At 40.1% G+C, this 13874-nt stretch overlaps 1 protein-coding gene across 1 annotated transcript in view; it reads left to right on the top strand.

Annotated features, from left to right (window-relative positions):
* Positions 1 to 2053, top strand: part of COL21A1 (collagen type XXI alpha 1 chain) — a 116933-nt gene extending 114880 nt beyond the window's left edge. The window contains exon 30 of the mRNA XM_030037929.1: positions 633 to 2053. Within this exon, the coding sequence (XP_029893789.1) occupies positions 633 to 820 (188 nt within the window). The 3' untranslated portion in view covers positions 821 to 2053. The remainder of the gene's footprint in view (positions 1 to 632) is intronic.
* Positions 2054 to 13874: the final 11821 nt, after the last annotated feature.

The following is a 13874-nucleotide window of genomic DNA, read 5'->3' as shown; positions in this document are numbered from 1 at the left end:
ATATATGTTTTATGGCTAATGCCTGTCTCTTGCATGCCTTTTAAATTGTCATACAATACAGTATTTAATATAAGAGAGATCTTGTAGAGATTGGTACATAAGACTGCTCTTTCTTGATAGATGGATCGTGAAGTCAGTTATTACCTGAAAAGTGAGCCCTGATACAATCATGTGATGTGTAAGCATTGCTTAGTGAAGGAAAATGTTCTTCCTAACAGCAGTATATTCATGCAAAATGCAAAGCTGAGCATTTGGAAGAGATATTAGGGCCTAATCCAAAGCCAGAAAAACAAATAGAAATAGGAGGACTCTGATTCATGCCATGGTGGTTCCAGATTATATCATGAAGTATAACAGTGTACTAAAGTAGATTTTTATATTTCCTTTTAAATGTTATTTTTATTTAAAGTGTTTTCCACATGCTTTTAAAAAAAATCTTAACAAGGTATTATGTTCTTTATATAAACATATAAGCAGTTTGTGACAAGAAGTGTCTTTTTCAGAAAGTGAAGTTTTCTTTATCTGCATACTTCATCAAAGAGCAGGGGGTTTGTGGGTCCATACTTGCTCTTGTTTTCATTTTAATAAAAATACTTTGTAATGTATTTGTTCATTGCATGTCTGTCATTAAGGTCCTGAAGGTCCGCCGGGCATGAGTAAGGAAGGACGTCCTGGAGAGCGTGGGCAGCCCGGTAAAGATGGAGATCGTGGCAGTCCGGGAATGCCAGGACCGGTTGGACCCCCTGGAATTTGTGACCCATCACTATGTTTTAGTGTAATTGTGGGGAGAGATCCATTTAGAAAGGGACCAAATTACTAATTTAGAGGAATAGGTATGGTGCTTGTCTTTTATGGTCTTTCAAGTCTCAGGAAGGTGACCAGCAATAATCCCATAAGCAGGAACAGAAGTACCTCTGACATTATAAACATTATAAATAACGATCCCAAAGGTTATATGTTCCTTTAGAAAAAAAACTCCAATTTTTTTTTTATAACTTGCATCAATTGAATCTCAAGTGTTTTTAAAGAGATCATCAGTTTTAGTAGGAATAAAATAAACTATAATATTTGGTATTTAGTATTTAAGTGTCCTATCATACTCTTGTTACCACTGAAGTCCTTTGCAAAATTGCTGGAGATGCCACTGGGAGCAGGATTAGACCTTAAATGGCATTGGTCAGGTATAAATTACTGTGAAATTTTTCACATGCAGCCGACATATACAGTATTTGATTTTGACACAATGTGGCTGGCTTTGACTTCATATGTGTGTGAATCTCATCGGCTTGTGTACATTTCATATGTCATAGCTCCGAGTGTTCTGTGAGTGAAAGCATATATCAGATTTTTATAAACTAAGAGAAATATCTGGACTTATTATGGAAGTAATATCACCTATTTTGCCATGTAACTTTTTGCTTAAAACCAAGGTGAAAGGCAAGGGTAGAACTACTGGTTCAAGAATGGCCAAGGTTTTATTAGATGGTACTGTCAGCTACAAAAGGTCAAAAGGTTCCATGTGGGTGATTCCACTTAGATGAAAATAGCATTAAAAAATAAAAAAGAACAAAAAACTGGTATAGCTGGCTTGTAGCTATGATTTGACAAAAATACAAATTAAAAAAATGTTTGCACAACCCCATTATAACAGTTCTGCATAATTAAGTTAGATACCCTTTGCTCTTTCTCCCCAAGGACTGCACTTGCCTAATTGAAGAAGCAGGTTTACAAGGAGAAAGGTCTAACTGCTGGCTGGCTACCTGCAATGTTTGTTACGCTGTTTCCTTTTTCATTTTAAGCAAGCTATGTGTAATTTTCATTGTATGCTTTGCTAATGAGGTATATTGCTTGCTTTTACATAAAGAGCAAAGGCACAGTTCCCATGAGAATTTAAAATCCGTTTCTTAAATTAAGGCAGGGTCTTGTATTGAACTTAACCGATGCTTTTTAAGCGGCTTTTTCTAATGTGTTGTTTTTCTGTCGTCCTACTATCAAAGATTGGTAATATGCTTGATGTTCAAGGTAAAATAAAATTTTGTAAAGAACTGGTGGTAGTTTGATGAGCGATTGCAAGAGTCGCCTGGGTCCTGTGTTGCAGAAGAGTGATGCCTGCAATACATGGAGGGATAGTTCCACTTAGCAGCTGTGCTTTTTTCCCCCAATGTCCTTCCATTTCCTCTGGAGAAAGCACTGTCTTGCTCTGGAGAGCAGCACCTTTCCACTGGCTTCCACCGCCTGTGAGCCAGGGAGTGCCCAAGCGGCCAGCTGCAGTGTGCCCAGTGGCTGCTGCCTGCCCAGAGCTGCAGCCTGCAGAAGGGTGCTTGCAGTGAGTAGCTTAGGGAAACCACAGCCTTGGTTATAGAGGAGTGCAGTCATTAATATCTCATAAAACCTAGTCTAAAAACCTCCAAGATTATTCTTGAAAGATATTGACGTGGACCTGAGAAATGAAGATGTGCATGAAGTTTTCTCCCCAGACTAGTGTTTCTTGGTACAGACTGTAGGACTTTGCTCATGTGAACAAGCATGGATTGAATTTGTGGAAGAAAGAATCTAGAAACCTCTTATTTTGTTACGTTCAATCTCACACTGTTTTATTTTTTGAGAGCTGGAACTGAAACATGTTGTTAGGCCAGGAGGGAATCAGGATCTCAGCATGTTTGTAGAACCTTTCCGAGCTGTCCACGCTGCATGCTAATTTAAATCCATGTTTAAGACACCTTTTCCAGTAAGATGTATGGTGGTGTGACTGACAAGCCTGGGAGGAAGAAAAACAATGAAAAAAGAGCAAGTCAGAAGGACCTCTGGCTGCAGCAAATACAAACAGAAAACCAGAATTCCTTACTTATAGAAAATCCCAGTATTTGTTTTCAATATAATTTAAAATAACACACATACATTCTTCCACATCAGAAACATGGTGGAAAAGTTGGAAATTTTTCAATATTTCACTTTTTTTTTGCATTCATTTAGGCAAAACATTTCCTCCTATATCCAAACATTTCAATTTTATCAAGAGCAAGAAAAATTTTAATGTAGTGCATTTGACAGGAAAAAAGTCTTGATTTATCAGCCAGTCTGACTGGTAGCTTAGGTTATGACTCGATTTGATCAAGTTCACACATACATCAAGCTTCAATTTTAAAAGTAGTGGTGGTTTTGTCACCCCATTAGTCCTATTGGAGGGTTGTTTCTGAATGACTCTGACTGAGGATCTGTATGTAATTTCCAGTCTGCATCTATTAATGGCCATTTTCTATACCTTCTTTCTTATGCTAACGTTGTCTTTGGGTTGAGTTACTCCTTTTCTTTTGGTATCTTTTAGAAAACTAGTGTTCCCTGACAGCCTTTTGTCTGCTAGGTTAGGCAAGCAAACCTTTTATTTTCCACCTGTTTGAAAGGCTCTCCACTCCTTGTTCATCCTTGTAGTTCTCTGCTTCACTTTTTTGAGGGGGAATGAGTCATTTTATAAATATTCCCATAATTCTAGGTAAGGAACCTCAGTCATACCTCAGTGATGTTGATACTTAATCAAAGCATGTAACTCTGTTCAGCTTCTCATTTTTCTTAATTCTTGGGTAAGTTATACAAGAGTCACGTAGGTCTTCTCTGATGAACTAGTATTACCCAGATCTATTCCCTCTTACATTTTTTTTGTAGCTGATGAGCTTCTATAGGATAGGGCAATTCAGGTTGGAGGGCACCTAAACTTAAAGTAGCTATGTTTATTAGTTCTTCAGTGTATGAGCTTGCAGTTCATAGCACTGCATTTCAGAGGTTTTTTACTGTTCTAATTCCAAACTAATTCCTCTTGTGTACTGATCCTGCTTTCTTTTGATCCGGTCTTTGTTAGCATGCTCCTACTTTTTGTTTCAAGGTCACTACAGAAAACAGTATTATCAATCCAAATCTCAAATCAATCCACTTTTTACCTATGCCAATATTTCCCTTTGAATACCTTTCACCTACCTTATTTTCTTATTCATTTTATTGTTCCCTTATGGGAAACCTGTATCTTCATAGAATCATAGAATCATAGAATATCAGGTTGGAAGGGACCTCAAGGATCATCTGGTCCAACCTTTCTTGGCAAAAGCACGGTCTAGACAAGTTGGCCCAGCACCGTGTCTAGCTGAATCTTAAAAGTGTCCAATTTTGGGGAATCCACCACTTCCCTTGGGGAGATTATTCCAATGGCTGATTGTCCTCATTGTGAAAAATTTTTCTCTTGTGTCCAATCAGAATCTCCTCAGGAGTAACTTGTACCCATTACCCCTTGTCTTTTCCACATAACTGCTTGTAAAAAAGGAGTCTCCATCTTCTTTGTAGCCACCCTATAAATACTGGAACATGGTGGTAAGGTCTCCCCTAAGCCTTCTTTTCTCAAGGCCCCACAAACCCCGTTCTCTCAGCCTTTTCTCACATGGCAGGCTTCCCAGTCCTTTGATCATCTTTGTGGCCCTTCTCTGGACTCTTTCCAAGCTGTCCACATCTTTTTTTGTATAGCAGGGACCAAAACTGAACACAGTATTCCAGGTGTGGCCTGACAAGCACTGAGTAGAGTGGGATAATGACTTCTTTATCTCTGCTGGCAATGCCCTTGTTGATGCAACCCAGCATCCTGTTGGCTTGCTTTGCTGCAGCAGCACACTGTTCACTCATTGAGCTTGCTGGCCACCAAGACCCCCAGGTCCCTTTCCAAAGAGCTGCTCCTCAGCTGCATAGATCCCAGCCTGTGCTGCACTCCTGGATTATGTTTTCCCAGGTGCAAGACCTTACATTTGTCTTTGTTGAACTTCATAAGGTTCTTGTTAGCCCACTCTTTCAGCCTATCCAGCTCTTCCTGCACAGTGGCTCTCCCTTCCAAAGTGTCCACTTCCCCACTTGGTTTGGTATCATTGGCAAACTTCATCAGGGTACACTTGATCCCATCATCCAGATCACTTATGAAGATATTAAACAGCGATGGGCCCAATATTGATCCCTGGGGGACCCCACTTGTGACAGGTTGCCAGTTTGAAAAGGAGCTATTTACCACCACCCACTGGGTGCAGCCTGTCAGCCAGTTCCCCACCCACTGCACAGATCACTCGTCTAGACCGTAACACATCAGTGTCTCTAGGAGGAGGCTGTGGGAAACTGTACTGAAAGCCTTGGAGAAATCCAGGTAGACAATGTCCACCGCTTGCCCCACATCAACTGAGCAGGTTACATTGTCATAGAAGGCAATCAGGTTTGTCAAGCACGATTTGCCCTTGGTGAATCCATGCTAGCTTTTCCCAATCATGTGCTTCATTTGACTTGTGATAGCCCCCAGGAGGATTCTATAACTTCCCAGGGACTGAAGTAAGACTGATGGGCCTATAGCCTCCTGGATCCTCCTTTAAACCCTTCTTGTAGATGGGTGTGACATTAGCCTTCTTCCAGTCTTCTGGGATGTCCTCTGATCTCCATCACTTCTCAAAGATTATGGAGAGTGTCCTCACAACGTCAGCCAGCTCTCTTAACACCCTCGGGTGGATATTGTAAGGGCCTATCAATTTGTAGGGGTCAAGCCCCTGTAATAGTCCACATACCAACTCTTCCTTCACTGATGGTGGGTCTGTGTTTGCATCAACCCAGATTTTTATTCCCAAGGCCTGGGGCCCAACAGTGCTGGTAAAGACAGAGGTGAAGAAAGTGTTGAGAACCTCTGCCTTTTCAGCCTTGTTGGTGATTAATTCACCTCTCCACCAACATTTTCCTTCTGTTTCTGCTTGTTGTTTACATACCAGAAGAACCCTTTCTTGTAGTTTTTGACATCTCTGGCCTATTTCTATTCAAGCTGAGCTTTTGCTTTTGTAACTGCATGCCTGCACGCCCTCGCAATGCCCTTGTAGTTCTCAACGGGTATTCATCCGCTTTTCTGTCTCCGGTACACTTCCTTTTTAGTTTTGAGCAGACTCATAAGCTTGCAGTTAATCCACAGAGGTCTTTTGCTCCGCCTATATCCCTTATCTTTAAAGGGGATGAACTGTTTTTGTGCTGCCAGGAGAGCGTTCTAGAAAAAATCCCAGCACTGGTTAGCTCCTTTATCCTCCATAGAAGCTTCCCATGGAATCCCTCCCAGCTGAGCTCTGAGCAAGCTGAAGTTTGCTCTTCTAAAATCTAAAACCTTTGTCCTAGTACTAACCTTCAGCGTGCCCAGCAGGATCCCAAACTCCACGATATTGTGATCACTGTAGCCAAGACTATCACTAACCAAGATACTACAAAGCAGGTTTTCTTGGTTTGTGAGTAGCAAGTCCAGCAGTGCCTCATTCCTGGTTGGCACATCTAACATTTGTATGAGGAAGCAGTCCTCTAAACTTTCCAGGAACTTGGTGGATGACGTGAGCTGCTGTATTGTTCTTCCAACAAATATCTGGGTAGTTGAAGTCACCCATAAGAACCAGGTTCTGTTGACCCGAAGTTTGCTTATGTGACCCAAATACTTCTTCTCTGGCCTTATCGTCTTGTTTTGGAGGTCGGTAGCAGATGCCTGCTGGAAGATCCCCCTTGGAGACGACCCCTCTGATATTGATCCAGAGGCATTCAATAGGGCTTTCACAATTGCTGTAGTTGACTTCTATACATTCAAGGTTCTCCTTAACATAGATCATGACTCGTCCTCTTCTTCTTCCCTGCCTGTCTTTACAAAACAGCCTATAGCTATCCATTGTGATCCTCCAGGCACGTGACTTGTCCCACCATGTTTCAGTTATTCCTATGGTACAACTTTCTGACTGGGCACAGAGCTCCAGTTCTTCCTGCTTGTTCCCCAGGCTGCATGCACTAGTATACATACACTTGAGGTGGTTGGTCTGGTTCTCATCTTGGGAGGCAGGTGAGGAACATTTGTCTTAATTTGGGGGGGGGGGGGGTTGTCTATGCAAATAAAAGAGAGACTTGTACTTTTCCTCTGCTCCTGGTGTCTAAGGTAGCTCAGTCTGGCCTGGCATGAGTATTTCTGTACAGTGCTGCTCAAAGAGTACAATCTCAGCTAGTGCATGTCTTTGTTGCAGCTTTAAAGCAAAATCTCATGTTGGAGCTATTTCACTTTGTATAATAAGATAGTTAGAAAGACGGACTTTGAGAACTAAATAATTAAGAGGCTTCACTGAATGTAAAACAAACTTCAAACCCTTGATCTGCAAAAGGAGATTTGAAGCTGAATCTATTCGATTGCCTTAACTGCTGAGCTGTTTGGAAGCTTTGAGTGTCAGTACTGCTGTATCTTTGGTATTTTGCTCTGAATTTGAGTCTGTGAACCTGTCACATTTCTACAAAAATGATTTGTTTTTGACAAGTTGGAATTTTCCAGAGGAAATGCTAACCATCTAACCTGTGTGGGTGCCTTTTTGAAAGCTAATAATGATGTAGCTTATTGAAATAAAGACAAACACTTTGAAAACCTAGTTCTATATGATCAGGTAGCTAGAAACTATTAGCAAGTGTCTTGCATCCCATTGAAATACGTATGTTATAGCCTGGGAACCTGTGATTTAGATTATTGCTCCTTACAGGATTTTTTCAAGCCAGAGTTTAGCTGACTTCACAATCATTCAATTTTCTGACTTCATTTGATATAGTGGGATTATACAGTAAATGTGGGTGTGTTCAAGATCATATCTTGATTGGGTTCTTTAACTGAGAGTATGAATATTTGTCCCAGATTTTCAACTAATTCTAAAGTAAGAGGTTAAACAAATGGTATAAACTTGAGTATTATCAGATTAATGATTCACAGGAGAGAGACTCTTATTTATTATTCATGCAAACTATATGAGGTTCTTAAGGGTGTTGATCTGCAATCAGAAGCTGTGAATAAAAAAAAATCACTGTGAAACATGTCACCGTCTAACTACCAGATACTGTCTGGAAACCGTTACGAGAAACTCTGTTAACTGACATTTGCTTACTCTCTTGATGACAGTCTTTAAAACTGGATCTTGGGCTAATTTTTAAGCAGAGGGTAAGATGCAAAAAAAAAAATTTCTGCACTCTTTTTAGTAGCATCTTGCTGTGTGACCTTGAGTTAAAAAATATACTCCCTTGTTGGTCTAGTGCCTGTTGGTGTCAGTAGAGGAACTACAATTCACTACACTAAATTTTGAGTACAGCTTCAAGTCATAATATCTCTGTGTGTTTAAAATGTATTTAAAATTTACCACTTCAGTCATTGATTGCTATTGCCTCTTAGATACTGAGGCATGTACTTGGACATAAAGATGCAGAATTGCAAAATATTATTGTGGGAACTGAGTTCTTAATGAAAGCTTTGTGGTGTATGGAGCTCAGCAATTTGCACCTCTGAGAATCATGATCTTCTTACGGAAGTTTGGAGTAAATACATATGGAGTGATGTGTCTATATATACATATATATAATTTAGTAAAAGACCAGATGTCACAGATGGCTTCCACATGTGCAGATTTATTTTGTGAATGTGAATATATATGTATATATGGTGGGGGTGTGTGTATATATATGTATATGTATGGTTCTCAGTTCTTCATTTGTTTAACTGAAAGATATCATCGTCTTCCAATTACAAATGAAAAAGTAAAAGAATAAAATCTAGTCTTCTTGTAAGAACTGAACTATCACAGTCCTGCTACTGCTTCAGAGCCAAGGTGTCATTGTCTGCTTCAGGTGTAGCCGGTATATTTCAAGGTTGGGCGGCCTCTTAGAGGAGGAGCTGAGAATTGTTAGCTGTGCATCTTTCAGAACTAGAGAATCTTATTCTTCAGAAAACTCAAGGTGCATTAAAATGAAATCAGTGCATCTGGCTGTCCTGACAGGACAGGATCTGTCATTATAGTTCACACAGCTTGAATCAAACCCCTGTGAAAAGAGACTATAATATTTTCCTGTAGGGGGAAAACATAGATGATAAATCAAAATACATCTTACTAATAGATATTCAGCAGAAACCATTTTAAGAACTATTGCCTTCTGAGATGGTTTTGAAATACTTAGAACTTGAATTAATATAAAAAATATTTGTGGGTTATTTTCTTCTGTTGGTAAGCAAGATTTTCTCATAGAGGACACCATCTATGTATCCTGGAGAATCTAAATCCATTTTTACAATGGGGAAACCATTACTGTGTGATTCCTGAGTTTTTATTTACAAAGCATCTTCCCCCTCCCAGTATTTACTATATTTGCATAAAGTGGTTTTTGGTAACAAAGAAATATTCTGGTGATGTTCCAGTATATTGTATTATTCTGTCTTAGTTTTTCCTTTCTTGGCAAAAGATGCAAGCATTAGAAGATGTTTTTCCAGAAGTGTCGTCTGGCTACTCAGCTAGCTCTCCTGAAGGTATATCGGCAGGTTGGAAGCTCCTTGGTTGTCTGCCATAGGCTTAAAGAACTATTTATGTGCTCTGTATTGTCTTTCTGACACTTCTCGACAGCTTTCCTCTTGTCACTGATAAAAGTACATAGTATTCTTCCACTTAAGGAAAAGGTAGGTGAGAAGTCATCGGAAGATTTAGCCATGTGACTGTTACAGTATCATATGTCCGTATTGCCTGCAAAAAGTATCTTTCCCATGTTAGAACCTTATAAACTCCAGAGAGCGTTCCATTTGTTGTTTTCAGTTTTTCCTTTTTCAAAGCACAAAAAAAATTCATGGTATCTCTGTGACACTTTGAAATCACATACTGAATATCATGCAAAAAAGGTGATAATGCCTAGAAACTGTGTTTCAAAGAAATAACTTTCTTGAACTGTTGAAAAATATAATGCTACCTGAGAGGTGAAGGAAAAAACCCTCCCTCTCTTCGAATGGGGGCATGATTCTTCAAGGTATGTGAAGCTCTTATTGATGTGGGAGTGAATGCTGCCTTTAATGTAGGCAAGAGAGAGCCTGAAGAAAATATTGGCTTAAGCAGTACAGTAGCCTGGATAACAAATGAAGGAGAAGGAAAAGGTCATTCACTTTATTCCTCCATTCTAATAGAATATGTTTTGAATGAATTGTGCTTCTCCTTGTCCTCCTCAAAAAAAATTATGAGAAAGTACACTGTGGGTATAATACCCCCCTTGAGATGAAGTGACAGACCTCCCAGAGGTGAAAGCTCAAGACGAAATGTGTCAGTGCTGAGCACCAGGAATCTCTGGCAGCCGGGACCAAAGTTCTGGATGAGAATTCAAGAGATCATAACAACTGTCCCACCCTGATATTATCTAACTCCTGCTCTGGAAATTGGCAAGCAAATCCTAGCACTTGACAGTGTTTGTGGTATGAAAGTTAAAGAGATTTTTTTTTTTTTTTACATACACAGTAAGTCCTTTTACAATGCTTCTTAGAAAAAAATCCCCAAACCTAGAACTGACGAAAAAGAATCCTGCTTTGCGTGTTGTGGCCACACAAATTTTGTACTGAATATCCAAAGCCATCTGTGCTGGGTAACTGGGTTAGTTTGCCTTCATGAGGAACGGGCTGAACTGGCATTCATAAAATCCCCCATACTTTCTTTTTTACCCCTGCACCAGAGCATCTGTTACACCCAGGAATCCAGCAGCCAGCAGCTTTCTCAAGGGCAGTTCATTCTTATTCAAACTAACAGAAACACGGAGTTCAGTATTCATTTACGGTATTCCCTGTAAACAGATAGCTGCTAAATTTTGAATCAAACTTTTTGTGCACACTAGTGTTTGTTGGAGGTGCCTGCCCTATACCAACATGCATATGTACCTCCTAGCTGCTACGTATGCAGCTAGTCGTGGTACCTGCAAAGTACCAACTAGCAAAAGTAAATAGCTATTAAAAGTTACTATCAATGCTCCTTTAACAGTTACATGTAGTAGATAGTAAGTAGGAAAACTCACTTGTTTTGTGGATAAACTCAGGCAGGATCTGCCATGATAAGGTAAATTTTATAAAGCTTGGCATAGAAGTAGATTAATATCATATTTCCTCACAATTACATCATTGCCTTAAGGATGTCTTTGCGTTACGTGCGTACTGGCAAAAGCTTGAGAAACCTTGGAATAATACTTTGATAGTAACTCAGTAGTGAAACATTATGATAAGTTTTACTGGTTGAGAAGCTGATAGCATAGCCCTGACCTCTGTAACATTATTTATTAAAAACTGGATGAAGAGTGAGTAAGCCAATATTTAATGTGTACTTGGTGATGGGCTGACAAGAAGTAACTAGAGCTATGCTTGATAAGGGAGTATGATAATGTCTGTGAATGTTCTGGGGAGTCCTAGGGGGGAGACTCCAGCTCCTGCCTCTCATGAGCTGGAGCCCTTACTGAGCCTGCACGTGATAAAAATCCTGAGGGATTAATTCCCAGCAGGCTGAAGGGTGTTGCTGCTGCATGTAATGCAGCTGAACTAAGTTCCCAGCTATAATGGGAAAAGGGAGAAAGCAGTAAACTAGAAAATAGGTGTCAGAACTAAGAGTTTTGGGATGTTAAAAATTTTTGACAACAAAGAATGGCTCTGTGACAAGACTACATGTGGAGAATTTTGATGCATATTTGGCTTATGACAGGTTTGCCTTCAACAAATGTTCTCTTTGTAGAAGAATTAGTTTGCACCTGAGTTGTTAGCAAACTAGTTGACCTTATAGACCAATTGAAAAGATGGATAACAGCTAATAAATGGTGGCTATCTTTCTGCCTGTGGAATTTGTATGAGTATTTTATATATATGTGTAGCTGGAACAGTATAGGCTTTATATCTGTGGGAGTTCTGTGCAGCCATCTAGCCAGGAACAAAATACCTGGTGTATTTTTTCAGCAAGAAATGGATGTCCTGCTGACTAGAGTTAACTGGAGAAAAAATAACTGAAGCCTTCTTGCCTCTTCTCCTTGTTAAATGGCATAGCAATATGATAAGAGAAGAAGTACTGATGTGATAAAAGAGAAAAGAACTGCTACCTACATGATCTTTTCAGAGGTTAACTCTTGGCTTTTAAGCAGAGTAGAAGGCAGTAGGGACAATGTTAGAAGGAGAGAGGCAAATTCCACTGAAATTATAAATTTTGTAGAGTTAATACCATTACAGTGTGAAGTCTAAGAAAATGGAGACACAGTTTGCATTTTGGGTTGGGATTTTTTTGCTTTTTATGATTTAAAGGAATCGTGGTTTATCCCCAGCTGGCAACTAAGCACTACCCAGCTGCTCACTCCCCTCCCCACCCCAGCAGGATGGGGGAGAGAATTAAAAAAAAGGTAAAACACATGGGTCGAGATAAAGGCAGTTTAATAGGACAGAAAGGAAGAAAATAATGATGATGATGATGATGATAATAATAGAATTAGAATATACAAAAGAAGTGATGCACAGTGCAATTGCTCACCCCTTCCTGAGTGATGCGCATTAGTTCTTGAGCAGCAGCCCCCAGCCAGCTCCCCCCCCTGCCCTCCAGTTTATATACTGGGCATGATGTCATATGGTATGGAATACCCCTCTGGTCAGTTGGGGTCAGCAGCCCTGGCTGTGTCCCCTCCCAACTTCTTGTGCCCCTCCAGCTTTCTCGCTGGCTGGGCATCAGAAGCTGAAAAATCCTGGTCTTAGTCTAAACACTACTCAGCAACAACTGAAAACATCAGTGTGTTATCAACATTCTTCTCATACCAAACTCAAAACCACAGCACTAGACCAGCTACTAGGAAGAAAATTAACTCTATCCCAGCCAAAACCAGAACAAAAGGCCAGATGGTATCTGTATGGTGATCTCCTGCAAAGTGTAATCAATAGAAGTTTCCTGGGTTTTATTGTCTTTCTCTCACTTTCCTTCTGCTCTTCTCCCCCCAGATCATGCCCATGGTCTATCTACTTTGGCACACATGTGTAGCTTGTCCATTCACAGGGTGCCTACAATATGTTCTTTCATTTCTTTCACATGATAGATACTTTATTTGTTCTGGGTTTTTTTCTCCATCTGCAATTTTTTTTTTTAAATCTCACTTTCTTTTCCTTTTTTAGAAAATTACATTTCTGCTTTCTTTAAGCTGTGTCACACTGTCTGTGTGTGTCTTTATCCACGTCTTCCTTCTACTTCAGTTTTTCCTGCTGTGCTCGCAATGCTTCTGTAAATATGAGGTGCAAAAGACAAGTATTTCCTTGGGTCTTGAGATACAAAGTGAGTTACTGCAAGGTGCACAGGCTGTAGCCTGGCTGTTGGGTGCTGCATGATGGTTCTCCCTGTGACTCATCTGGTTGCTGAGTTGTGTGAGAGGGAGAGGAGTGCTTGGAAGATGCTGAACACATCTGCTAGCAGAGGGACTCCCATATCCAGTGTTGTAGGGGATCTTTAGCTGTATGGTGGGAAGGAGCTCTGAGATACTGACAGGGGAAATCTTCACCTTTCTGGGACCACTTCTCTTTTCTACTTTGCAGCTGTTGCCAGAGCTGGAAGAATCTGGTAGTAAAAATAGTTACTCTCAGGAATAAACTTCTTGCCTGTTTGAACTCATTTCCTATATTGTGTGTACAGCAAATACAGGTCAAACCCCTTAATGTGCATCCCTTTCTTTACTGCTTAAAATCTGAGGCTGGTTCTTTTATTAAACAAGTTAGAGTTGGCTAGAGATATAACTAGGTGCAATTTAATGGATTGCAATATATAAGACATACAACAGTCTCTTTATCGCTTCAGATCTAAAGACTTTGGCTTGCCTATTGTCCTGGTTTCAGCTGGGATAGAGTTAATTGTCTTCCTAATAGCTGGTATAGTGTTATGTTTTGGGTTCAGTATGAGAAGAATATTGATAACACACTGATGTTTTCAGTTGTTGCTGAGTAGTGTTTAGACTAAGACCAGGATTTTTCAGCTTCTGATGCCCAGCCAGCAAGAAGGCTGGAGGGACACAAGAAGTTGGGAGGG

This window comes from Aquila chrysaetos, chromosome 15 (assembly GCF_900496995.4).
Source record: "Aquila chrysaetos chrysaetos chromosome 15, bAquChr1.4, whole genome shotgun sequence".
NCBI classification, from domain to species: Eukaryota; Metazoa; Chordata; class Aves; order Accipitriformes; family Accipitridae; genus Aquila; species Aquila chrysaetos.
The sequence above is the reverse complement of the archived record's forward strand: the minus strand, read 5'-3'. Positions and strand labels throughout refer to the sequence as shown.